The sequence below is a fragment of the Tasmannia lanceolata genome, unplaced genomic scaffold (assembly GCF_043159265.1).
Source record: "Tasmannia lanceolata isolate RefF3 unplaced genomic scaffold, GAP_Taslan_0.1 ptg000012l, whole genome shotgun sequence".
Classification (NCBI taxonomy): Eukaryota; Viridiplantae; Streptophyta; class Magnoliopsida; order Canellales; family Winteraceae; genus Tasmannia; species Tasmannia lanceolata.
In genome coordinates this window covers 47,168,035-47,193,810 of record NW_027518689.1, presented here as the reverse complement: position 1 = coordinate 47,193,810, position 25,776 = coordinate 47,168,035, and the positions used below count along the sequence as shown (strand labels likewise).

Here is a 25,776-nt window from a genome sequence, read left to right as displayed (position 1 = left end):
GGCAATTCGAAATCAATTCTGCTTCTTCTCCTTTGGTCCGGTAACTTGTCTTGGCCCTCCCTTCTATTCATCGTCCGTTGTCTGTGATTGCCCATCTCTGACTTGAGTGTCGAAGTGGCAGCCTGGAGCCATAACTCTGGGCCCACTGACATTTTTTCTGTGAGCGTAGGATCACAGGTCTTACAAAAGCTAGTGCGTGCAATCGGATTTTGGGGATCATCACTTATGCTTTCGGAGTAATTGGTTGTTTCACTAGGATATGTCAGGTCACATCGCACAACCACCACCGAAGAAGAAAATCTAACACAAGTACCGTACCATACCAAAATGGCCAATGAATTTATAATAGCCTTAAAGTCTGTGAGCTATTATCATGAAAATCTCTATCCCGTTGTCTCCTTTCGGAAAGTGTATCCAAATTGTCCAAGAAATTTATAGTAGACAGAAAGTCTCTGATTCATAATCATCAAAATCTCCTTATTTCGTTGTCTCCTTTCGTAAGAATTCATTTTGGCCACATCTCTACATGGGTTCATCATTAACTACCTGTCAAACCAAAAGAACATCTAACGTTCAAAGCTCTAATATCTTCTACTCACCCAACTATTTAATAAGACACTAAAATCTTCCCTTTAACTTACCACTGAAGTCCTTTAGCTCAAGCCAATAACAAGTCAAAAATGCCTTCTTCCCGCTGCTGAAAATTTAGTAAGACATACAATTCAGTTCTTTCCTTACTATTAACTGCCTGACCCAATTAATATTCTATATATCTTAGCCAACTAAGTTCGAACCTGAAAATGTACAATTTAGAGAAAGAATTGTTTCGATGTTATCATGGAGAAGCTACTTTAAATTTGCCAATAATATAAGGACCTCTTAAATTCTATGATGTAACCCAATATTAAAATATTCGGTAGTTTGACCGTAGGTGTTGATCAAACTTTTAATGAAGTTCCTTTGTTATTATCATTTGGAAGGTCGCAGCTTTTGAGGAAAAAAGATATGCCACCTCAAGAATTCCGTTAGATGAAGATGAGTCGATGCAAAATTTAAACGTTTGATTTCTCATATGCTCTACATAGAGAAGTATGGAAAGTAGTGTGGATGAAACGCTTCTTCCATCAGAAAAGGGTGAGGGAGAAGACTTAAAGGGAAGGATTTGGTCAGAGTCAAAGAAGTTATGGAGAGTTGCAGGGCCTTCTATTCTCACGAGGCTTTCGTTGTTTGGGATGTTCGTTGTGACACAGGCGTTCATGGGACACATCGGCGAAATTGAGCTTGCCGCCTATGCGCTCGTCCAAACCATTCTCTTGCGATTCGCTAATGGAATCCTGGTAAGCTCTTTCTTGCTAATTTCCTTTTCTTTTTGTAAATAGGTTGCACCATGTGAACCTGGCAATATATATATATATATATATATATATATAGAGAGAGAGAGAGAGAGAGAGAGAGAGAGAGAGAGAGAGAGAGAGAGAGAGAGAGAGAGAGAGAGAGAGAGAGAGAGAGAGAGAGAGAGAGGGGGGATGCACTCCAAAAGCTGGAGGACTTGAAAAGTAGGTTACACATAAGATGATAAAAATAGAGGTTGAAGTGTATGGGACTTATTTCTACCCACATCCTTCCTTTGCTGTTAAGTCCAAATTTTTTTTCGGTATTCCTCAGCCTGGATCAAACAAAAATGATTTTTGGGTGATCCTAAAGAAGTTTCACCACTGATATTTTTGCTGGAAATGATCAAGTGGTCATGGATATCCTATTGGCCGGGAACTGAGCCAATTGAGATCCCTGTTGGTGGGATCCGCATACCGATGCTCTTGTCTCCAAACACGATCAGGACTTAAACAAAAAAGTTGAGCTTTAAAGCAAATGGCTTGGAAAATCATTGTGCTTTTAGAATGACATAAATACCCTTGTTCGAGTATATTAATTATAGAGTCGCCCATCATCTTTCTTATTTTCTTTCCATTTCCTTTACAGTTGGGCATGGGAAGTGCCCTGGAAACTTTCTGTGGCCAATCATTCGGAGCAAAACAGTACCACATGATGGGCATCTATATGCAGCGGTCATGGATCATTCTCCTTTCGACCGCTGTTCTAATACTTCCTCTCTATATCTTTGCAACTCCGCTCTTTAAGCTACTTCGCGAGGATGATGATCTAGCTGAAGCCGCTGGAAAAATCGCCTTATGGTTCATCCCCATAAACTTTTACTTTGTTTTTAACTTCACCATGCAAGTGTTTCTCCAAACCCAACTCAAGAACTCTATCATAGCATGGTTAGCTGCTATATCATTTACACTTCATATACTCCTTTCATGGATCTTTGTTTACAAGTTGAATTTGGGAGTTTCTGGTGCCATGGGTTCCATGGTTCTATCGACTTGGCTGACGATCGCCGGAGAATTTGTGTATGTGTTTGGAGGATGGTGTCCACTAACATGGAAAGGGTTTTCTAAAAGTGCATTTTCAGAACTATGGCCGGTGGTAAAGCTCTCTGTATCCTCCGGTGTAATGATCTGGTAAGCTTCCTCTAGTCCTCTAACCTACCCTTTAATTTCATCTCAAGCTTTTTTCCTCTATGATGTTGAAATTATGTCCACCGTGAATGGCTATGATTTAAAGGTCACCTTGACCAAAAGACCATAGCTACTTTTTTTTTTTTTTTGGTAGGTTAGACCATAGCTACTTATATCTTTACTATTGCCCGATAAGTTTCTCCAGAAATTATATGATCTTTTCACCCCACTATTCGGTCTTGACCAAAATCAGAAATTTAATTTCGGGTTTCGGACGAAATTTAAAACCATGCTTCCAAAAATGAATTGGTAGGCCCCACCATTATTGGAAAATGTCTCATATGCATCCCTAGGGATAGGGCCAACTAATGGACCTGGACAACTGAATGCACAAGAATTAACATGGGATGGAGCGCCCTTAGAATCAGCTTCCTTGGAGCATGGTCGAAATTTCAGTTTTTCTGAAATTTGACCCAAAAAAACTGTTTTTTTTTTTAATATTAATTTAATATTTTACGGAAATTTCTGTAATTTCGGCCAAAATTTAATATTAAATAAAATATTGGTTTCGGGTTATGTAGCAGATTTCGACCGAAATTTTAAACGTTGCCTTGGTGGCAATTTCCATTTCGTGGCCGAGATTAGAAGGATAGTATGTGACATCGTATCATTCCGTGATTGAATATTTCTCATAGAAAATGACCCAAATACCCCTTGCCATAGATAATGACGAATTCAAGAGAAAATGACTTAAGCACCTGTGTGTTTTAAAATGACAAAAATACTTTTTGTAAATGGCTAAACTGCCTTGCCATAGAAAATGACCAAAGTTTCCCTATTTAAGAGAAAATGACTTGAGTACCTGTATGTCTTAAAATGACAAAAATACCCTTACGTAAATGGCTAAAATGCCTTGCCGTAGAAACTGACCAAAGTTTCCCTATTTTGAGAGAAAATGACTTTTGTCTTAAATGCGGAAAATACCCTTATGTAATTGACTAAAATGCCCTTGTAACAGAAACTGATCCAAATATCCCTTGGTGATAGAAAATCACCAAAATGCCCTTGGTCATAGAAAATCAACAAAATACTCCTAATACATAAAAAAAATACTTTTCTCTGGTGGCAAATGGAGAAAACCCCATTATCTAATAGAAAATGACTAAAATACCCTTTTTCATAGAAAATAACAAAAGAAATCCCCTTTCATAGAAAATGACCAAAGTAGCTCTAATACATAAAAATGACTAAAAATCCCGTATCCCATTGAGAATGATCAAAAGACTCATATTTCATGGGGTATGGATATTTCCTTCTGAGTTATGGGTTCATTTAATTTCTATGAGATATGGGTACTTTGGTTATTTTATGAAATATGATTTCTTGTTTATTTTTTACAAGATAAGGGTGTTTTGGTTATTTTCCATGAGAAAAGGACATTTTCCCCATTTTCTATAGACATTTACCATTTTTCTGGGTTTATCTTATTTTTAAGGAATATTTATTTTATTCTACTTTTATCTTCTTTTTTTCTATTTCAATGAAAAGATCACTCATTTAAGTCGTAAATACTACTATGAAATGGACCATGAAGTGGAGTCCACTTAATTAGATGATTCAAACCAAGGTTGCCAGAGCGGGAATCGAAAGCTGGAATTTAGTGGCGCTTACCATATTTGCTGAAAAAAACTCCCAGAGAAATTGATCCTAGTCCTTTATTATATTTGCTGAAAAGTCAGCAGCACTTTTGGGGAAATTGCCTAGCAAATCCCCATTATTAAATATCCCCCTCAAAAATTTAATCAAAGGGTTTTGATCATTAGAATTTTATGGACGATTCTCTTCCTAGGAATATTCTCTATGGAGCTATTCTCTATGAAATTAACTCCAATTTATATGCTTCAACTTTCTTAATTTTATGGGTTTCAATACCAATTCCATATGGCTATTAACGTATTGTTTACAACAGCTTAGAGCTATGGTACAATTCCGTGTTGATCTTAGTAGCGGGGTACATGAAAAATGCCACGATTGCAATATCGGCCTTCTCTATCTGGTATGATTATTACAATTGAGTGCTTTTCTCCATTTCATACGCACAAACTAACATATTGACACTAACTAAATGTGGATTTGCAGCCTCAACATTACTGCTTGGGAATTAATGATCTCTATCGGTTTCTTGTCGGCCACAAGGTATGGTCTTAGTTCCTTTCTCTTTGGATGTGTGGTAATGGGAGGGCCAAATCCTTTGCTCAAATGTTTGGTGCATATACAAATGACCAAGATTGTTCATTTTTTGGTTTCACAGCGTAAGAGTGGCGACTGAATTGGGGCGTGGAGATGCAAAAGCTGCAAAATTCGCAGTAAAAGTGGTTTCGGTCACTTCATTATCTATTGGTGTGGTGTTTTTTGTGCTGTTTTTAGCACTCGGCAATGCCATTTCTTATGCATTCAGTAGCAGCGTAGAGGTGGCGAAAGCAGTGTCAGGTCTCAGTGTTTTTCTATCATTCTCCGTCTTGCTCAACAGCGTTCAACCAGTACTCACAGGTAAATTCTTCAGCTTCTTTGCTATATGTATCATACAGGAAACCTACATTTCCATCACCTTGTTTTGATACACACCCCCATCGAGCAAGTATTTCATTGCCTATTGCAAATCCAACTACCATTGAGTGGTAATGAAGACAAAAGAATAGGCATGATGGGTGTGTGTTTATCAAACTAGGTAATGCAAATATCACGTTTTCATTGCTGTTGATTTGGTGGTTGATGCTTCCAATTTATATGGGAGCTGACTAGTAACCCAGAAATTTTAGAGCATGTTTGGCAACCATGAAATTTTTTTCCATGGAATATTAGTAGGCCCACTTTTAAGAAATGGACAGTAAGGAGGGACTAAAGAGGGTGGGAATGGGAGGAACATGGAACGCTCCTAAAAGTACAGTAAAAAAAAACTCAATTTGAACTAGTGTATAAATTTTTACTATTGTTTAGGGATATCTTATGCTCTCTTGACTCGTGACCTCTAAAGTCTCTTCCCCTCCCTTCTTAGCTCCTCTTTTACAGTTGAGCTCATGAATTTTCCATGAAATATTTTTTCATGGTTACCCAACATGTCCTTAAACAATTATTTTATAGTAACCTCTTTGTTCTTTTAATTTATTTTATAGTAACCTCTTTGTTCTTTTTCTACCTTTCGGAATTTGGCATTTCTATTTCTATTTCTTTTCATTTAATCTTTGTGGTGTTGTGATTTTGAGCAGGGGTAGCTTTGGGGGCTGGTTGGCAGAGTGTTGTAGCATACGTGAACATTGGTTGCTACTATGTTATAGGGATTCCTTTAGGAATTTTGCTCGGCTACCTGACCTCTCTAGAAGTTAAAGTAAGGCTCTCTCTCTCTCTCTCTCTCTCTCTCTCTCTCTCTATATATATATATATATATATATATATATATATACTAGTAAAAAACCCTATGTGATGCACGGGCCAACAAAGAACTGTACGGACCACATCATAGGTTGATCCAAACCGTCCATGTGATGGAACACAAAATCAATAGCTTGTGCCCGTAAAATCATTACCATAGGTTGATCCTAACCCTCCAATCTATAGAGGTTTCCATAATTAAAAAACCATAAAGGAGGGGGGTAGGATTGAAATTATGTATCTTTAATGGGTGCCTTTGTTAAAAAGCATAAAGGCGGGGGGTTAGGATTGAAAATATGTGGGTTGAATGGGTGCCTTTGTTAAAAAAAGTCAAAAAAAGTGATGTGTAATTCTCATAGAACTTTGGGAGAAATTCAAATAATTCTCTCCTTTTCTCTTCTGCTATATAATATACTAGCAAAAAACCCTGTGCGCTGCACGGGCCGACAAAGAATTCTACAGGCCACATCATAGGTTGATCTAAACCGTCCATGTGATGGAACACAACATAAATAGGTTGTGCCCGTAAAATAATTTCCATAGGCTGATCCTAGCCCTCCAATCTATAGAGGTTTCCATAATTGTTGTTCGTCTTAAGGTGCCCAAAATTCGTCAATATTTTTACAGGTGTCCTGCATTCGTAATATCAAACTTTCCGTAATTTGACCCACACATAGTGAATAAGGAAAAGTAGTATTTTCGTCATCGTTAGGGGTGCAACTTGGGTCTCAACCTGACCCAACCCGAGGAACCCATATTTTCCAACCCAACCCGATTTCTAACCCGACCCAACCCGATTTGCAATTTCCTCAACCCGACCCAACCCGATTTCCAATTCGGGTAGGGTTGGGTCGGGTTGGGTCAGGTTGACCCGATTTGATATGGTACCAATTGTTGACCACCTCAACTCAAGCCGGGTTGTTTTGGATTTTGAGAACCAATAGTGAGTCACCAATAATCAGTTTTTAACTCACAATCGGTTCTCAAAATCCAAACCAAACTGGGACTAACAATTAACAAAGGGAAATGTTATCCGCACTACTATATTTTGATGATCACACTCCTCACTTTACTAAAGTACGGTATGGCCCGCACCATAGGATTATCCAAACCATCCATTGTGGATTGTGGAGATTATTTCAATGTTGAAAAAGAAAAACACATATACAGAACTTCTTCAGATGGAACCCAAATTCGGGTTTCGGGTCGGGTTTGGTTGCCCGATAGCCCAACCCGTCCCGACCCGATTTCCAATTCGGGTTGATTTTTTCCAACCCAACCCAACTCGATTTGCGAAAAAGCTTAACCCGACCCAACCCAAATTCGGGTTGAACCCGACCCGTGTGGGAACATCCAAGTAACAACGATGGTTTCAAATTATATATAGTGCTAATGTCCTCACTACCATATTTTATAATAGCACTACTCACTGTATTTTGATGATCGCACTCCTCACTTTATTAAAATGTACGGTATGGCCCGTACCATAGGATGATCTAAACCGTCCATTAGATGGGCCATTGCCTACATAGGTTGTGCCCCAAATATAATTTTCATAGGTTGATCCGAACCCTCCGATCTATAGAGGGTTATAGGTTGATCCAAACCGTCCATGTGATGGAACACAACATCAATCAGTTCTGCCCGTAAAATTATTTCCATAGGTTGATCCTAGCCCTCCAATCGATATAGGCTGATCCTAGCCCTCCAATCGATAGAGGTTTCCATAATTGTTGTTCCTATTCAGGTGCCCGGAATCCGTCAATATTTTGTAAGTGTCCTGCATGAGTAATAAAAAGTAGTTCTTTCGTCATTGTCATATGTCTTTACCTCTTCCTGGTAGTTTTTTACCGTAATTGTCATAGACAGGTACCCGTGTCGGTACTTTTCGTATGTAGATTACGATTTTACCCTCAAATAATTTCTCATAGAGATAGATGTTAGATATCAGCAAAGGGGATTATGGTAAAAGAGTAATGCTGACGTGTAAGTCCCAGATAAAAAGAAAAGAAATTTCTTTTTCCTCCCGCTATATTGTAGTAGATAGATATAGAAAAGTGATGTGTAATTCTCATAGAATTTTGGGAGAAATTCAAATAATTCTCTCCTTTTCTCTTCTGCTATATAGTATATAGATATAGTATTCTGCTATATAGTATATAGTATATAAATATAGATACTATATCTATATAGATACTATATCTATATACTATATCTATATATACTATATAGCAGAAGAGAAAATGAGTGAATTATTTGAATTTCTCCCAAAATTCTATGAGAATTACACATCACTTTTTTTTACTTTTTTTAACAAAGACACGCATTAAACCCACATATTTTCAATCCTACCCCCCCCCCCTATTCTTTTTAACAAAGGCACCCATTAAAGCCACATAATTTCAATCCTACCCCATCTTTTATGCTTTTTTAATTATGGAAACCTCTATAGATTGGAGGGCTAGGATCAGCCTATGGAAATGATTTTACGGGCACAACCTATTGATGTTGTGTTCCATCACATGGACGGTTTGGATCAAGAGCATGCAGTGATAAATCAACCCTAGCTCAAATATCTTAAATCGACCCACATGTGTCTTTCTCTCTCCTCTGGGTTAGAGAGAGAGGAGAGAGATAGACACATAGGGGGTCGATTTAAGATATATGGGGGTTGATTTATCACTCCCCTTCTAACAATTCATCCAAAATATATTAGGGCACGTTTGGATACCTCAGATTTTGTATTTGGATTTGGAATTGAGTTTTTAGTACAAAATGAATAGATCTGCCAGCTCATGTTGAGGGAGACAGAGAGAGAAGGGGGTAATTCCTCCTGCAGCGAGAGGTTGAGGAGCAAAGAGGGTGACGGAAACTGCCAGATCTGTGGATTTCCAATTTCTTGTTTCCACATAATATTAGGAAATCTGATTTTTTTCACTGTCAGACACTGAATTGGAAATTCAAGGACTTGATTAGGATCTAAATGTCAACGCAAAAAGGGCTGCAACTATGAGAAATCAAAATCAAAATCTTCTCAGCATCCAAACGGGCCCTTATAGTATTATTCAGAGCAGGTAGTATCTCCATAAATAAATAGATGAACCGTCAAAGATACCAACGTCAATCCCAACATAGAATTTAAACCATTGCAGTTCTTTCAATTTTTCAAAACAAATAAACACTCGGGCCTTAATTAAATACATTAAAGTCCAATTAAACAAAGTAAAATCTCCCAAAGTGCCAGACTAATTGGGCACTCTCCTTGGCCCTACGCAAAATAAAGATTCAGAACCTGAAAAACAATAGAAAAACACACGTGAACTCGAAAGCTAGTAGGTAATATAACAAATTCCTAGTTGGGTCTAAGCATACCAAGAACAAAGTCTAAATTTGATGATTAAACAAGACATGATAAGGAATGACTAGGTGCAAAGCAAATTATCGGAAATTGTATTTTTATCAAAATTGATAAAACCGAAGTGGAGCTTAAAAATAAGCATACACAAAACCCAATAATCTCATGCACATAGGCTGAAGATCTTAAATTACAGATCAACTTCTATTGCGCCAGCAGCATGGATCGAAACCAATTTCTCAGACTAAAAGTAGACAGGGCCAGCATATCATATCCCATTATAGCAGGATTAGAGAGCTAACATATCAGTCCCATTTGGGGGACTCGAGAGCCAACGTATCAGTCCCATTTGGGGGATTCGAGAGCCAACGTATTGCTTCCCATTAGCAGGATCGGATCAGATCCATCATGAGATACAACATAAAATCTGAAAATATAGCTTTCTCGGTCATGCAAACAAACATACATGTAGCTTATCATGATTAAAAGTGCCGCAAAACATGTGCTGAAACTTATCAAAATAGCATATCGATTCGAAAAACGAGTTATTACTAGGATATGAAATTCTTTTAGAACCCTTCATAACAACATATTAAGTTTTCAAAATATATCATAAATTCTATATAATTCAAAATCTTTTGCCTGCAACATGCTGGCACAAATATTTCAAAATCTTTATACAGAGCATGATTGCACAAGTACCTGAAATCTTCAAAACGAGGCATGCTAGACCCTAGTTTATGAAATAGGAGTATATTGTACGAAGCTTGACATGAATCTAAAGGTTTTATAAAAAAAATTTACATGATACTTAGCTAAAACAAATATCGCAATTTACAAAGCCACAATAGGTTTTTTTTGGAGTAGAAAACACTAAAGAAGTGCCATATTACTTTCCTCAAAACTAAATTTTCGATCTATCGAAACTCAAAATTTAGTCACCTAATGTCCAAAATTTGGACAGAAATTAGAAACATATCCTAAGATGCGCCAACAGGGTGGTTTGGGTGCATGAAGCATGCCCTAGGGCCTCATGGAAAGAAATTTAGAAGGTCACGAAGCGCCTTGGATAGTCGACCGATATGCACTACAATCAATTGTGCCCTAATAACAGGGCCTCAGAACGGACGTCCGTGTTAGGCCATGGTCGACATACATTTCATCGGAGGCCTCTGGAAAGTCGACCATCTGAGCCCACTATCAACAATGCTTAGGTGACAATTGACCGTTCGGGCTGACGGTCGTCCATGTAGGACCTTTCGAGTTTTCCAGTTTTGCATGCTTTCTCCTTACTTCTCAAACTTAAAAGGAACAAATCTCCCTAATTGCTCAATCGAATCGATCGAGGTCAGTCTTATTGGAACCCTTGTGTCAAGAGGATTCCAAAGAGTCTGGTTCGGTCACCGGAAACTCGTCGAACGGCGATCAACGGGGGAGACACGTGCAAAACTTTTGATTTAACCAAGTTTAACCTAACTTAGGAGCAGAGATGAAGGAAACAAAGCGAAAAATTCACTATCTACAAATCCATACAAACATCTAAATATGTCCTCCAGCACCAAAGCCCTCCTCGGTTGCCGATCTGTCTTCGTCTAGGTTTTCTTATGAAGAGAAAAAGGCGTATTATTAGTATTTAAAGCTTAGGTTATGATGCAGGCGCATGATATGGAAAAGGGTATATCATATGGAAACGTGGAAAGAGTCATGCCAAATTCAAAGTTTCCAAAAGATTTAGGAAACCAAAAATATATTTGAGATATGTTTCCTAGTTATTATCCTTTTCTCTAGTTAGCAATAGATTGGTATTATAGGATTTTAGGATATCTTTAGTTAGTAAGTGTTTCATAGATTAGTAACTCTTTTATTCTTTGGAATCTAAAGAGATCTTTTCCTATTTTTTGTAGGTAGTTTTAGAATGATTTTAGGACTTTAGTTTGGTATTAAATAACGTATGTGATTTGGGGGAAAGGCACTTTTTTTTATTTTAAGAAATTGATATTTCACGTTTTGTGAAACAGAGGCCGTGAGCCATCTTTTTTTCTTCATTTGTTATGGTTTTGTAAAAATCATAGATCAAAGGTGAGAAATTAAATTTGAGTTTTGGTGTTGCAATTTCTTCTTTCTTCCGCTCGCATTAGGTTAAGAAAGCCCTAAACTTAAAAATAAACTTGACAAAAATACCCCCTTACTAAACAAATTTACATAATAAGGGATTTGGGGTATTTCAAAATGAAAATAAAATCCTAAGGCATTTAAAACCAATCCTTTGATCGAAATTCCGTAAACATAACTTCCAAAATATATTGACTCAAGAAGCTCAAAATGGTTCTATTTGATCCTCTCAATGACTTGCTTTTTATCCCAAGTGTTAAAAAATCTTTTGACTGCATAGGTTGTATTGTTTAACCATTCTGGACAGTGCTTTTAGTTTTTTTTTCTACCAGGGAAGGACGGTGAAGTGGCTAAAAATGAGGAAAAAGGCGATCTTATTTTGAGTAGACTTAATTGTTTAGTGATTTTTAGTCACTTCTCATCACTTGGGGATGCTAGTTTCCTGATTTTAAGCCGAACTAGCCGTTTCTCTAAGGGCACGTTTTGTTGGGTTTTTCGCCAAAGAAAACCCACTCAAATTATGAAGCAAATAAATATGTGGATTAAGTAATCAAACAATTAAGAGAGCAATCACACAATAGAACATAAAAGATTTACGTGGAAAACCCTCCAACGAAGAGGGAAAAACCACGGGACGAATCCGTCGAAAAATTCCACTAATAAAATTAGGTAATAAAACGTCTCTCTCAAGTTTCCATCGAAATACTTGAGAAAATAAAGAAATTAGAGAGATACAAGGGTTACCTCTTTGGGGAAGACAAATCTTACTTTCTCACCCCAAATACCCACTTCGATCTTCAACTCAAAGAAATCCAAATCCTCGCGAAGTCTCCGTGCAACGAGAGGATTCAACGGCATGGTGAAAAACTCCAGGAAGAATGCCCAAAAAAGAGCCCTCGATTTTGGTCCCAAGCCAAAAACCCTAAAACACAAGAAAAATCCCAAGTTTTTCTTCTTCTCCTGTTTCTCTTTGTCTTCCCTGTCTCTTTCCTTTTTTTCCCTATTGACGTTTTTACAAAACGTCACACACCACACCACCACTCTCAATTCTTTTTTTATTCAAGTTGGAAACCCCTGTGGAACATGATCCCGCGAGAGGGGCGTGGGGCGAGCCGCCGCGCTCTCTTCTCTTGGTCTCTCGTATCCACGCGATTGGCGTGTGTTTTTTAATTGTTGATTTTAATTCGTCTTTCCTGTGAACTTGGGATCACTAAGGCAATCCGAATTCCACACGAAAGAGACTGACAGAGTCGCCACCTAGATGTGGGATCTAGGACCCGAAATTAACCAGAAATCTAGACTCGCTACCTGGTTACGAGAATGGAAGGTATGGGGAGTTATCCGCCACATGCACCATTCCTGCCCGATAATCGGTCTTCGATTCCAAAAGTTAACTCTTTTAAATTTATTTTAAATGGCTCATTCAACTCTATGTTAATGTGCGAACTAAGTGATATGCATCCTATGATCTAATTTCAATGTGAATCCTAGATGTGTATCTTGATTTATTAATTTGTCTGGATTCATTCTAAGTGAAAGTTCTCCTAGAATTCTAATTTCATGGAAAGCCCTAAATGATTTGATTAAGCATTTACTAGAAAATTAATATCCAAAACACCACAATTTGTTGTGGTGCCGACTCGCGGGTGGTATGCCGTCAGACATCCAAGCTGCCTACGTACCCAAGCCTCACTGGGATCAGAGTCGACGTAGTTCGGTGCACCTAAGCCAAGCTACTTATGCCTAACTCAACTAGGACACCGACCTAGACAGAATTGATTGTTTCAACAGTTTTGAGAGAAGTTATTTAATTCAAGTTGAGGATTTTATTATCTTAGGATTTCATCTGAGATGCTATATGATTCTTATCTAAATGCAAATTGTTCCTTAGACTAATGCAGGTTTGCCTACATCCTAGGTTACTAGGCTCGTCTTAAGGAAAGATTGGGTGACTAGTGTGACTAGACCTATGGCACGGTTGTTATACATAATAAACGTCCGTGATGAGGCTGGACTCCTAACTCTAGGACTCCCTAAAACCTAGGACACGACCTGACACCAGGGTTCCTAAATTGGGCTCTAATGGTTCTTAGATCGGAAACCATGATCCAATGGTTCCGAAAGACACAAGATAAATCGATTTGAGTTCTTGAGGTTAACGAATTTCAGATTTTAAGGATTTTCAGTTTTTGGACACTTAAGGAATACCAATGGTTCTAGGGTTCACCAATTTCGGCCCAGAATGGCATCCAAGAGAGGGAATCGTGCGCTCTTTCCTTGTGCAATTTAGTACTTAGGTTATAGCATCTTATTGCCTGGCAAATCTCAGGATTTCCGTGGACAGTAACCTCGGAGCCAATAACATGCTATAGCTTAAATATTCAAATTGTCAAAGATTGGTTGCAATTGGGATACGATTATGGATACACTGGCCATTTTTCCAGGGAAAATCTAAAGATCCTAAAATTTCTGTTTCAATGGATTAAGGAGTGAACATATGACAGAATTTTAAAGTTCTTTAGGAATTTTTATATGATTTTCAATTAATTTCGAATTTTCCATGGATTTTATCAATTTTAAGCATATGAGTGATTTTACAAGTGAAATTATTGCAAACGAATTCAAAATGAGTTGAAATTTTTACAGAAGCAAACTGAGAATGTATGTAGCTTACTGAATGAATTTTGCAAATTTTTAAGTTAAATTCATGTTTAATTTTGATTTAACAATTAAATGACCAGATTGTAAAAATAACACACAAACTACAAGAAATAGAAATCAAAATTCAATGAAATTTCTACATTAATAAGATATAAGTAAAAATAACATACTGAGAAATTTTCATGAATTTTGGAAACCATTTACTATCAGTTTCAGATTTTTTAATTTTCAGACCAGATTATGAATTAACCCTACATCCCATATGAAAACAGATCCAAATCACTTGAAACTTTTACAGTAACTAGAAATGTGAGATTGAAGACTACTGTAAAAAGTTTAAGAATTTTAGTTGTTATCTGATGTCAGTAACAATTCCTCCAAAAGCTGGTAAATTTCAAAGAAAGCATAAAATAATATACCAAACAAATTCTCAAAATTCTCAAAATTTCATGGTAGAATGTACTGGTATCATATTAGTTTCCCACAAAATTTCATTAATTTTGGAATTCATTTAGTATATATTTTATTTTCGAAACACTCATGGAGATCATGATTTTGAGCATACATATTTAATTTTCAACTAAATCCAATTAAATACTAAAAATCATGCAAATATACCAAATAATTCTAGAAAAATCTAAAAATTAAGTACCTACCTGTGATCGAAATCCTCGCTGAATCCGAGAGCCGAAAAATTCGAAAATCGCACCGCCGCTTGATCCGCTTCCGCTTTCTTTCTCTTTTTCTTTGTTTTATTTTCTTTTATATTTTTTTTTTATATGGAACAAGGGAGAGAGATGGGGAGAAACAAATAAGGAGAGAAATTAGATAATGATAGTGTGAGAGTGAGAGAGTGAGAGATATTGAGGGAGAGAAAGAGAAAACTATCCAAAAACAATGTGTTTTTTTTTTTTTTCTTCCTCTCATCACCTCTCTTTATATAGTGAAAAACTTAGTGGAGAGGTGGAAATAAACAATGAGAATGGTGGGTGTGGTGGAGAATAATGGAAATAAACAATGAGAATGGTGGGTGTGGTGGAGAATAATGGAATATATAATGGTAATGGTGGGAATTGTGGTGGGGAATAATGGAATATATAATGTGAATGGTGGGTGTGGTGGAGAATAATGGAAATAAACAATGGTAATTGTGGGAATGGTGGTGGGAATAATGGAATATATAATGGTAATGGTGGGAATGGTGGTGGGAATAATGGAATATATAATGGTAATGGTGGGAATGGTGGTGGGGATAATGGAATATATAATGGTAATGGTGGGAATGGTGGTGGGAATAATGGAATATATAATGGTAATGGTGGGAATGGTGGTGGGGATAATGGAATATATAATGGTAATGGTGGGAATGGTGGTGGGGATAATGGAATATATAATGGTAATGGAGATAATGGTGTTATTTTAAAGGGAAAAATGAAGTTAGTGGAAATGGTAGAGAAAGTTAAGTCATGCTAATGGTGAGTCCCACATCAGCGGGTTCCGCACAAGCGGGTCCCACATCAGCGGGCCCTACACAAGCGGGTCCCACATCAGCGGGTCCCACACAAACGGGTCCCACATCAGCGGGTCCCACACAAACGGGTACAAATTCTCCCTAGTTTAGATTTTTCTGAATAATCCTTCTCAACATTTAGCGGGAAAATGCGAAACACGACGGAAATGACCAAAAATATTTAGAAATGTAACAAACGGATGCGGGAAAGAAAGACATTGGAAAACCGACGGAAAACAAACCCTAATTTCTTTATCGATTAAGGTAGAGCAAAATGGGGTGTCTACAACCCCACTTTCCGAATCGAAATAGGGAAGTAATATGAGTGTCGTATGTGGGGCCACCACATGGGGCTAGACCCCACAACACATTTGGCTACCATTAATATTTTTTCCCATAATAAATCAGTGTCTCGAAGTGGTGAGAGAGGGGTAGGGCAGGTAAAGTGGCTAAAAATAAGCGAACACAAATCAAGAAACTAGTGTCTCCAATTGATGTGAAGTAGTTAAAAATCAGAAAACAAAAAAAGTCTATTCAAAATACGATCACTTTTTTCTTGGTTTTTAGCCACTTCTCAAGCTCATCTCAATCTTGCCCTCTCAAATCTCTCTCCTTCTCCAGCTGTTTTACCCCTCTCTCACAACTTGGAGACACCAATTTATCATGAAAAAAATATTCCTGACTTGAATTCTTGAAGCAAAGATGAGTTCTTCCAAGCGATGGTCCACACGCCTCGCTTCAAAAGAAGTCGGAAAATGAGAAGCATAGTAGAAGGCAACCATACCCTCTTTCTCTCTATTCATCTTTTTTTGTTTCTTTTCAGGGGATTTGGATTGGCATGATGTGTGGAATTGCTGTACAAACACTTGTGCTTATTTGCATTACTGGGAGAACAGATTGGAGTCTTCAGGTAGTAGGAGAAAAATGCACTTAATTTAGTATGGTTACTTACATTGATTTATTCTTCCACAAGATAGCATTAGTCAACTTCATACTCGCTGAACTTTAATTGACTTGTTACAGAGAATGAATTTACTTTTCAAACATCTAGATAGCCTGAGAAATTCTTTGGCCATGTTTCTTTCACGCTTGGTTTCTTTGGACGTAAAAATGGATATAAAATTTGTTTTATGTTCATTTTTACAACATAAAACAAATTTTACGTCCATTTTTACAACATAAAACAAATTTTATATCTATTTTTACGTCGAAAGAAACAGAGAGAAAATGACTTAAGTACCTTTATGTCTTAAAATAGATGTCAACAAATTTTACGCCCATGGTCAACTTGAAACTTGTCATAGTTTAATTGACTTGTTGCACAAAGTGAATTTACTTTCTAAACTGCTCAATAGCTAAGGAATTCTTAGGCTCTGTTTCTTTCAACCTAAATTGGACGTAAAACAAATTTTACGCCCATTTTACGTCAAAATGGGCGTAAAATTTGTTTTACTCCCATTTTACGTCAAAAGAAAGGGACAAATGACAAATTGGAACCCAAATCTCAATGTATGATATTTGGAATTGTTTATACTTTTTAGCCTATAATCCCATATTTTTCAAAAAGTATAGTACATAAAACATCATAGGATGATTCAAACCGTCAATTTGTTGGGCCACAATGTAAACAGGTTGTGCCCCAAAAATCATTTCCATAATATGATCCTAACCCTCTGATCTATAGAAGTTTCCGTAATGTGAATTCCCACTGAGAAACTGAAATCCAAAGAGTAACCCGGTTTGACAACCTAGAGGGGGGTGAATAGGATATTTATAAAAACTTTTGCCTTTTAAAAAACTTTAACCAATTTTACCCTAGTTGTATCCCTTGTTTAATTAAGTTTGAATTAGTTGAACTTACAAATTAATACAAGTTCAAAAACCTTGTTGATTAGCAAACTTAATTAAGTGATTAATAGCCTAATTAGCAAGGTACAAATATTCAATCAAAACTAAAATGCTAACTACTCACTCAATTCTAAATATGTAAAAATGCAATCACAAATAAAAGAGTGAGAGGGTGAGAGAGAAATAGAAATACCAACACAAGTCACACAAAGATTTATATTGGTTCGACCAACAGCCTACTCCACTATTCTCAAGGTCGCACTTGAGGATTTCCACTATTGAGACCTCCACTACTCCTGGCTCCGAGGCTTTTACAACCCAAGGAAATTAAATGAGGATGCCCTTGCTACCTTTACACCTGTCTCTCCTATACCGCCGAGAACTAAGCGCACTTCGGAGGGAATTAAATATGGATGCCCTCACCACCGATACACATGAAGAAGAAGAAAATAGCTTTGCCTCTATGTAGGCTACAATGCACAATGAATCTCCTAATATACTCTCAAAGATGAATACAAGTGATGCCTAAACTAATCTCAAAAGATTTTCTCCAAATCAAGGCACAAGGGATTTGTGAGAGATTTTTTCTAGACTGTCATGGTAAACCGGGGTGTCACGGTCGCCCGCCGTCGTTGGGCACTTCTTTTTTTATTTTGAATTTCAAAAGCGCTGCGGTCAACCGAGTGTGTCGTGGTCGACCTCCGAGAGCAACCTGGACATTTTTATTTTTGTCTAGGTTCCTATCCATGGTCGACCGGCCCTATGGAGGTCGACCGGCTCGACCATGCTGGATTGTTTCTGGACTTTCAGAAATACATTCGAGGTCGATCGTGAGTTCCCGGTCGACCAGCCCACTATGTTCCGATAGGTGCTGGACTTCCAGGTACCTTACCGCGGTCGACCGGCCCTGTTTGAAAATCCATTTTAACAATAAAAATTCAGGGACTTGGGCCATGGTCTTGGGTCCTATACATGAATTGATTTTTCTATGGGTCCAACAAAGTGTGGACACCACTAGGGTCAATCATAGACCAGTTAAGTCCAATTAGGGTGTGTTATAGTCTCTTTGAAAATAATCTTTTAAAAATATTTAGGGGATTTTAAAGTGTGCCTTGACAGAGAGAAAATGCAAGAGAGAGAGGAGATACATTCTACCATTCTAGCTACTCTCTTGGACTTCTCTTGAGCCAATCTTCATTTGATCTTCAATGTGATGATTGGCTAGCTTTAGGATCGTCAAAGTTGAGCTTCTTTCTTTTATACTTTCTAAGGATGATACCACCATTTGGTTCAAGCTCCTTTGTCCTTTGCAGTGCTTGTTCATCCTCCAGCTTTGGCCTTTATGATCTTCTTTGTATGTTCAATGCTTGATGTGGATGATGTTGAGCTTCTCCTTGATAGATCCTCCAAGGCATGAGTGATCCTTTGTATGCTCTAGCTCCTTTGTCCTTTGTTAGGTTCATATTCAAGCATAGGCCATCTTTGTGTGTGTGCTAGCTTGGATTGACCTGTGACTGTGGGACCCGATCCCGCGAGAGGGGTGGGGCGCGAGCCGTCACGCCTTCTCTTGGTCTCTCGTACCCACGCGATTGGCGTGTTGATTTTTAGTGTTGATTTTAATTCATCTTTTATGTAGACTTGGGATCACTAAGGCAATCCGAATTCCACACAAAAGAGACTGACAGAGTCGCCACCTAGATGTGGGATCTAGGACCCATAATTCACCAGAAATCTAGACTCGCTACCTGGTTACAAGAATGGAAGGTATGGGGAGTTATCCACGACATGCACCATTCCTGCCCGATAATTGGTCTTCAATTTCAAAAGCTAACTCTTTTGAATTCATTTTAAATGGCTCATTCAACTCTCTGTTAATGTGCGAACTATGTGACATGCATCCTATGATCTAATTTCAATGTAGATCCTAAGTGTGTATCTTGATTACTTTATTTGTTTGAATTCCATCTAAGTGAAAGTTCTCCTAAAATTCTAATTTCATGAAAAATCCTAAGTGATTTGATTAAGTATTTACAAGAAAATTAATATACAAAACACCACAATTTGTTGTGGTGCCGACTCGCGGTTGGTATGTCATCAGACATCCAAGCTGCCTACCTACCCAAGCCTCACTGGGATCAGAGTCGACGTAGTTCGGTGCACCTAAGCTAAGCTACTTATGCCTAACTCAACTAAGACACCGATCTAGACTGATTTGACTGTTTCAACAATTTTAAGAGGAGTTATTTAATTCAAGTTGAGGATTTTATTATCCTAGGATTTCATTTAAGATGCTATATGATTCTTATCTAAATGCAAGTTGTTCCTTAGACTAATGCAGGTTAGCCTACATCCTAGTTTACTAGGCTTGTCCTAGGAAAAGATTGGGTGACTAGTGTAACTAGACCTATAACACGGTTGCTATTCATAGCAAGCGTCCGTGATGAGGCTGAACTCCTAACTCTAGGACTCCCTAAAACCTAGAACACAACGTGACGTGAGTGCTCCTAAGGGGCTCTAAAGGATCCTACGATGGGAGACCGCGATCCAACGGTTCCAAAGACATGGATTAAATCAATTCAGTTTGTTGAAATGAAAGGTTTTCAGTTTCTTTAAAAGGTTTCTGATTCCTAACATCTAAGGAATACCAAAGGCTCTAAGGCTTGATAAAATTCATGCTTAGATCGCATTCATGAAAGGGAATCGTGCGCTCTCACCTCGCACAATTTAACATCTAAGTTATAGTACGTTATTACCTGGCATGTTTCTCAGGATTTCCGTGGACAGTAGACCTCGGAGCCAATATCGTACTATAATTTACATGCTCAAATTGTCAAGGATTGATCACAATTAGTATACGATTATGAATGCGATTTCAACCATTAAACTATCACAGCATCAGGATTTTACAAAGAAAATCAGTGATTCCTAAGGTTTCTATTTTGATAATTTAATGATTGAATATGTGATGGAATATTATGATCATCTGGAAATTTTTAAAACAATTTGATTTTAATTCGATTTACTTAAGGATTTTAAAATGTTTCAATTCAGATTGTAGATTTACACATCAACATATAGCAAATCTTTTCAGAACAATATGAAATTTTTACAGTAACTTCTTCTTAATTAGATACGATTACTATAAAAATTTCATAGATTTTAAATGTGTTTTGCTATTAGTTTTTCAATGTTGAAAGTTTCTGTCCAGATTGTAAATTAACACAGTAACGTATAGTAAATCAATTCGAAACAATATGAAATTTCTACAGTAACTTTATTACAATCAGAAAAGATTACTGTAAAAGTTTCATAAATTTTAAGAATGATTTACTATTAATTTACGATTTTACAAATATCTAACCAGATTATGAATTAACAAAGAAACACATAGTAAATCAAATCCAAATCAGTTTAAACTTTATGAAAACATGTAATTCCAGTAATAATTATCAAAAACATATTTTCAGAAGTTTTCATTGCAATTTACTATTTTTCTCAGATTTAATACAGCATGCATGATTTGACATAAAAAATCATAAACAAATATCCAACAGCAACCAAAAATCTTGAAACATTCACAGGAGATTAGATTAGATTTAATTTGCTTCTCATCCAAATTTCACTTTGAAAACCTTATAGATTTTTCGAAAATTGGTTTTTTCCAAAAATACCCCTAGAGTTAAATGAATTTTTAAACCCTTTAAATCAAATCAAGAATTCATAAAACAATTCGTGCTAATTGAAAATCTTAAAATTATGTTATGTTTAAATTTTCATTGATTTGGGATCTGTTTTGACATCTTTTTAAATTCAATCTTTAGAATTTTACCCCTTTGAGGGTAAAGTTCAAAAGGTCAAATCGCGGTCAAAACGAAGTCAACATTCTTCGAAATTCCAGATTTCTACACTTTTTAATGTGCAAAACACTCAGAGATTGAAAAATTCAAAAATTTGTAAAGGTTTGTTATAATTGCTTTGTAAATTGGATTTTAAACCCTTTTCTTTCCGAAAATTCAATTTTAATATAAAAAATAGATTTTCCAAGAAAAATTTCAGATTATGAAATAACTTAAACTTGATCTAATCTCCTTAAAATTTCACATTCAAATTCTTTAATATTCATGACTTTAAAAAAAAATCACAAATTCAATCCTAGCATGCTTCTAGTTTAAGATATATGAAAGAGGGTTTTGGAATACCAACCTTGCTAGTTCTCTTTGTCTCTAGGGTAAGTAATCCTCGGATATACGCTTTGTCTTACCCTTTCAATTAGCAAAGAAAACCCCCAAAGAATATCTCCAATATGTTGATTATGTCGAAGAAATATGAGAATTCTTTTTGAAGAACCAAGTAGAAGAGATGAACACCAAAAGAATGGAACAAAATTCCAAGAAAGGAGCAAGAGAGATGGATGAATTTTCAGATCTTCTCCTAGGGTTGGATGAAGTTTCAAGAAGAAACCCAAAGGTTGTGTGTGCTTGCTTTTATAGAAAAGATAGGGTTGAGAGAAAATTAGCAGTTTCCAATGTGAGAGCTTCTTTCTTTAGCATGTTTCCAATTTGTGCTTCTTGCTTCCTTTCTTACTTGTTTCCAAATTTAATTAAATTCTAATCTTAATTTCTTGTCAAATAAGACATGCTAAATTACACAATATAGATCCTTCAAGATTAATCTAGAAGCCTTCTCACATAGGAAACTAGCTTTTATGAATGATTTTCGTCCAAAGAGGGCTGTCCACGTTTGAGCTCATTTTCGACTTATTTAGGGGCTGATTCAGAAAAAGTGATAAACTAGAAAGTTGTAGATCTTTTCGAGACGTTCGAAACAAGTATAGATACGAATTTTTTGAATGAGAAGGTAAAACGTTATGGCAATTTTACTAACCTGACTTTACTAGCCCTTTCTAGTTATAACTCTTCTTTTCTTTATTATTTTTTTAAAACAAATATGATGTCACCAACCACCTCATCCCATGTTGGACTTTTTTGCATGTGGCCTCCCCATGTGGGGCACCCACTTATGTGGCCAACCCACATGGGTGGGTCCACATGGACCCCCACCTAATGGGCTTTAGCCCAATGGGCCATATGACATGTATTTCGGGTTTTTTTTCAATGAAAATTCAATAAAATCCTTTAAATTCAAATTTTTTCATTGATGAACTCAACCCATATGACATTCATGGTGTACCCTCGACATATGGTCGAACCATCCCCTTTAGAAAAATATTTTTTCGGACCAAAATACCCTTATTCGATCAAAACACCCAAAAGCGACCAAAATGACCTTAAATTTGATTGCCCCCAAAGGGGAAAATTAAAAATAGAAAGTCTTCATGGTCAAACCTAAAAAATAGAAAGTTTTTAAGTTTGCTTCTTTTGGTGGGCAATATCAAACATGATCATTTGGTACCCCCTGAAAATATCTAAAATGCCCTTCGCACATAAAATTTCCAAGTTAAGTAAAACCCCTGAGAAATTCTAATTTTAGCAGGTTTTCCAAAATTCATGAAATCATCTATAATCTCTCAGACACATTTCGAGAATCAAAAGAATAACAAAGGAAAAGACCAAAATACCCCTGAAGTGCAAAAATGGGCAAAAATGAGGGAAACCCTGGAAATTCTAAAAATAGCAGGTTTTTTCACTTGTTTGAAAACTTGAACTTTCATTTTCCAGATACCATTGGAACACCCTAGAAACCTTTAGGATTGCGAATCAACTTCCAAACACCTAAAATGAGATGAAATCTACCCTAAAATGCATTGCTGCCTAATCTATTGCGGAATATAGACTCGAGACTTGACAAACTACCGAATCTTTTGCTTTTTAAAGCGTAGCAAAATGGGGGTGTCTACAGTGACTTTCCTATCCATAGCACAACACTCAAGGCAAACTAATCAATTTGGGTTTATTAATCATTAAAACAAGGTAAGAGGATAAGCCCTTGGGCTTACAGAAACCTCCTCAAATCGAATGGGGAAGATAATCCTTTGGCCACCAATTACTAGATAAGACGAGGACCAACAAATGAATGGCATAGTTCATTTTTTCCCCACTATACTTTTTGGCTATGTGTACCCTCCCCAATAGAGGGAGTTTTATATTAGGGAAATGTGTAGGTGAACATGTAGCAAAAAAATATAGTGGGGCACACCTCTGGCACACCTCTACAGAGGATCTAAGCCATTCATTTGTTGGCCCCCATAGATTGGCCATGCCCCAAGAATTGGAGGCCTTGGGATGATCCTAACCCTTCAATTTGTTATTTAAAATGGATGACACTGTACAGTGGTTAACTAATGCCTTTTTAGCACGCACTTTTGAAGAAACTAATATATACCTTTTTGTCCTTTATGCAGGTCGAGAAAGCTTCGGCACGGCTAAATAAATGGTTATTGCCTGATGCTAGTGATTCATCTAACAACAATTCCCATGCTTAGCAAGATATTCGATATATATATATATATATATATATATATATATATATATATATATATATATATATATATATATATATATGAGAAAACGGTTCCTACACATATGTGTAGAGAGTTCTCTACACACTAGCTTAAAATACAGTGGGGGCCTACATTGTTTGGGTGATCCAAACCATCCATTTTAAAGGCCCTCACATAGATAGGCTGTCTACAAAAAATCAGATCCATAGGATCATCCCAACCCTACGATTTGTGGAGGTTAAATGGATGTCTTTAAACCTTCACAAATTAGTCCATTTTTTGCCTCCACAGTTCGAATGGTTAGGATGATCCTATGGATCTGATTTTTTGTGGACACCCTATCTATGTGAGGGCCTTAAAAATGAATGGTCTGGATCATCCAAATAATGTGGCCCCCACTGTATTTTAAGCTAGTGTGTAGATAACTTATCTACACGTGTGTAGGAACTGTTTTCTCTCTCTCTCTAAAGAATTGAGATCGTTCTCTAAAGAAATGAGATCGTTCTCTATAAACAAAATATTGTTTGCAAGCCAGGGGTAAGGAAATTAATGCAAAGAAACCGAGAACAATATAAATGAGTAAGTTAAAATTGATACATTAATTTCTTACTAGAATTTTCTATGTCCGTGATTCATAATGTTACAATATTCCGAAAGGGAAGAAAAGAAGGAATATCCTTAGTTTTCTATTGTAGTAAGAATAAAAGTGTTGTTTTTTTTATCTTGAGAAAGATACCAATTTTACTATAAAAGAAAGGGTTACAGTTGCACTTCGGTGTGTAAAGATTGTTGCATATAAAAGTAGGCACTAGAATTCGAAAGGGGCAATAATTTTGAAGCTCACATCTAGGAGAGTTGTCAAGCTGGTGGATGTCGTCCATGTACCAGATGGATGTCCTCTATGTACCATATATCTAAAAGAATCTGATGTGTAGTTAACTTCCAATTCTAATCAAGAAAGGCTTTAAGATGGTGTTTGACAGACAATGTTATCCTAGGGATGCCTGTAATGAGCTGTTTAAACTCAACGTATATGAAAATGAAATGAATAAAGCTTATACTTCTTCTACTTACATTGTTGCCTTTACGAATGTTTGGCATGATAGACTAGGGCAAGTAAATTTCTCATCCTTGAAGAAAATAGTGAACTTTGGTTTAATACCTAGTTGCGACATGCGAATGTAAAATAGAGAACAAATATGAAATATGTGTTCAATCACATGGAAACCATTTATTTTTTAGGTAGGTAAGCTATGATTGAACATCCAACCTCAAGGTTGAAAACCAAAGCCTTACCATACAGCTAGAGGTTGGACCTCTGACAACAAGAAAACCATTTCATTAAATAGCAAAATAAAAAAAAAAACTTAGGACTTTATTCACAGCAATGTGTGTGAATTAAACAACATAATGCTCTAGGAGTGGCGAAAGGTACTTTTTTTACTGAGAAATTATATGAATGCACATACAGATCGAGATTGGCGGTACGAGTACCTAGGGCTGCAACTCGAGCCGGGTTTTACCCGACCCGCATCGACCCGACCCGAAAATAGCTTGGGTCGGGTTCAGGTTTCATGGGTTTCGGGTCGAGCCGGGTTCAGCATTCAAAAGCCCGCATGAATCTCGGGTCGAGCCGGGTTTGAAGGGGCCCGACCCGACCCGACCCGAGTTACATAAGTTATAGTATGTACATTTTTTTCTATTGTTAGTTAAAAGTTAAAGGGATAATTACATTTACACCCCCTCTAGTTTCTGACACATCCACTTCCACCCCTATAGTTTAAAACATGACAAATACACCCTTGTAGTTTCAATTTGTTTAAGGTAGGCCCCCTCAGCTGAAGGTTCGTCAATAGATTGAAGGGTTAGGATGATCCGATGG

At 36.9% G+C, this 25,776-nt stretch overlaps 1 protein-coding gene across 2 annotated transcripts; it reads left to right on the top strand.

The window, feature by feature from the left end:
* Nucleotides 1-625: 625 nt before the first annotated feature.
* On the top strand, nucleotides 626-24,664 carry LOC143888384 (protein DETOXIFICATION 23-like). Of its 2 annotated transcripts, XM_077392776.1 has the most exons (10): nucleotides 626-708; nucleotides 981-1,337; nucleotides 1,981-2,522; nucleotides 4,489-4,575; nucleotides 4,659-4,715; nucleotides 4,831-5,069; nucleotides 5,786-5,904; nucleotides 16,410-16,496; nucleotides 23,796-23,921; nucleotides 23,956-24,664. In XM_077392776.1, exons 2-9 carry the CDS (start codon nucleotides 1,092-1,094, stop codon nucleotides 23,874-23,876), a joined length of 1,458 nt encoding a protein of 485 aa, XP_077248891.1. In that variant the 5' UTR covers nucleotides 626-708; nucleotides 981-1,091; the 3' UTR covers nucleotides 23,877-23,921; nucleotides 23,956-24,664. The 2 variants fall into 2 exon arrangements, with proteins under 2 accessions (XP_077248891.1, XP_077248892.1); XM_077392777.1 differs by lacking the exon at nucleotides 16,410-16,496.
* Nucleotides 24,665-25,776: the final 1,112 nt, after the last annotated feature.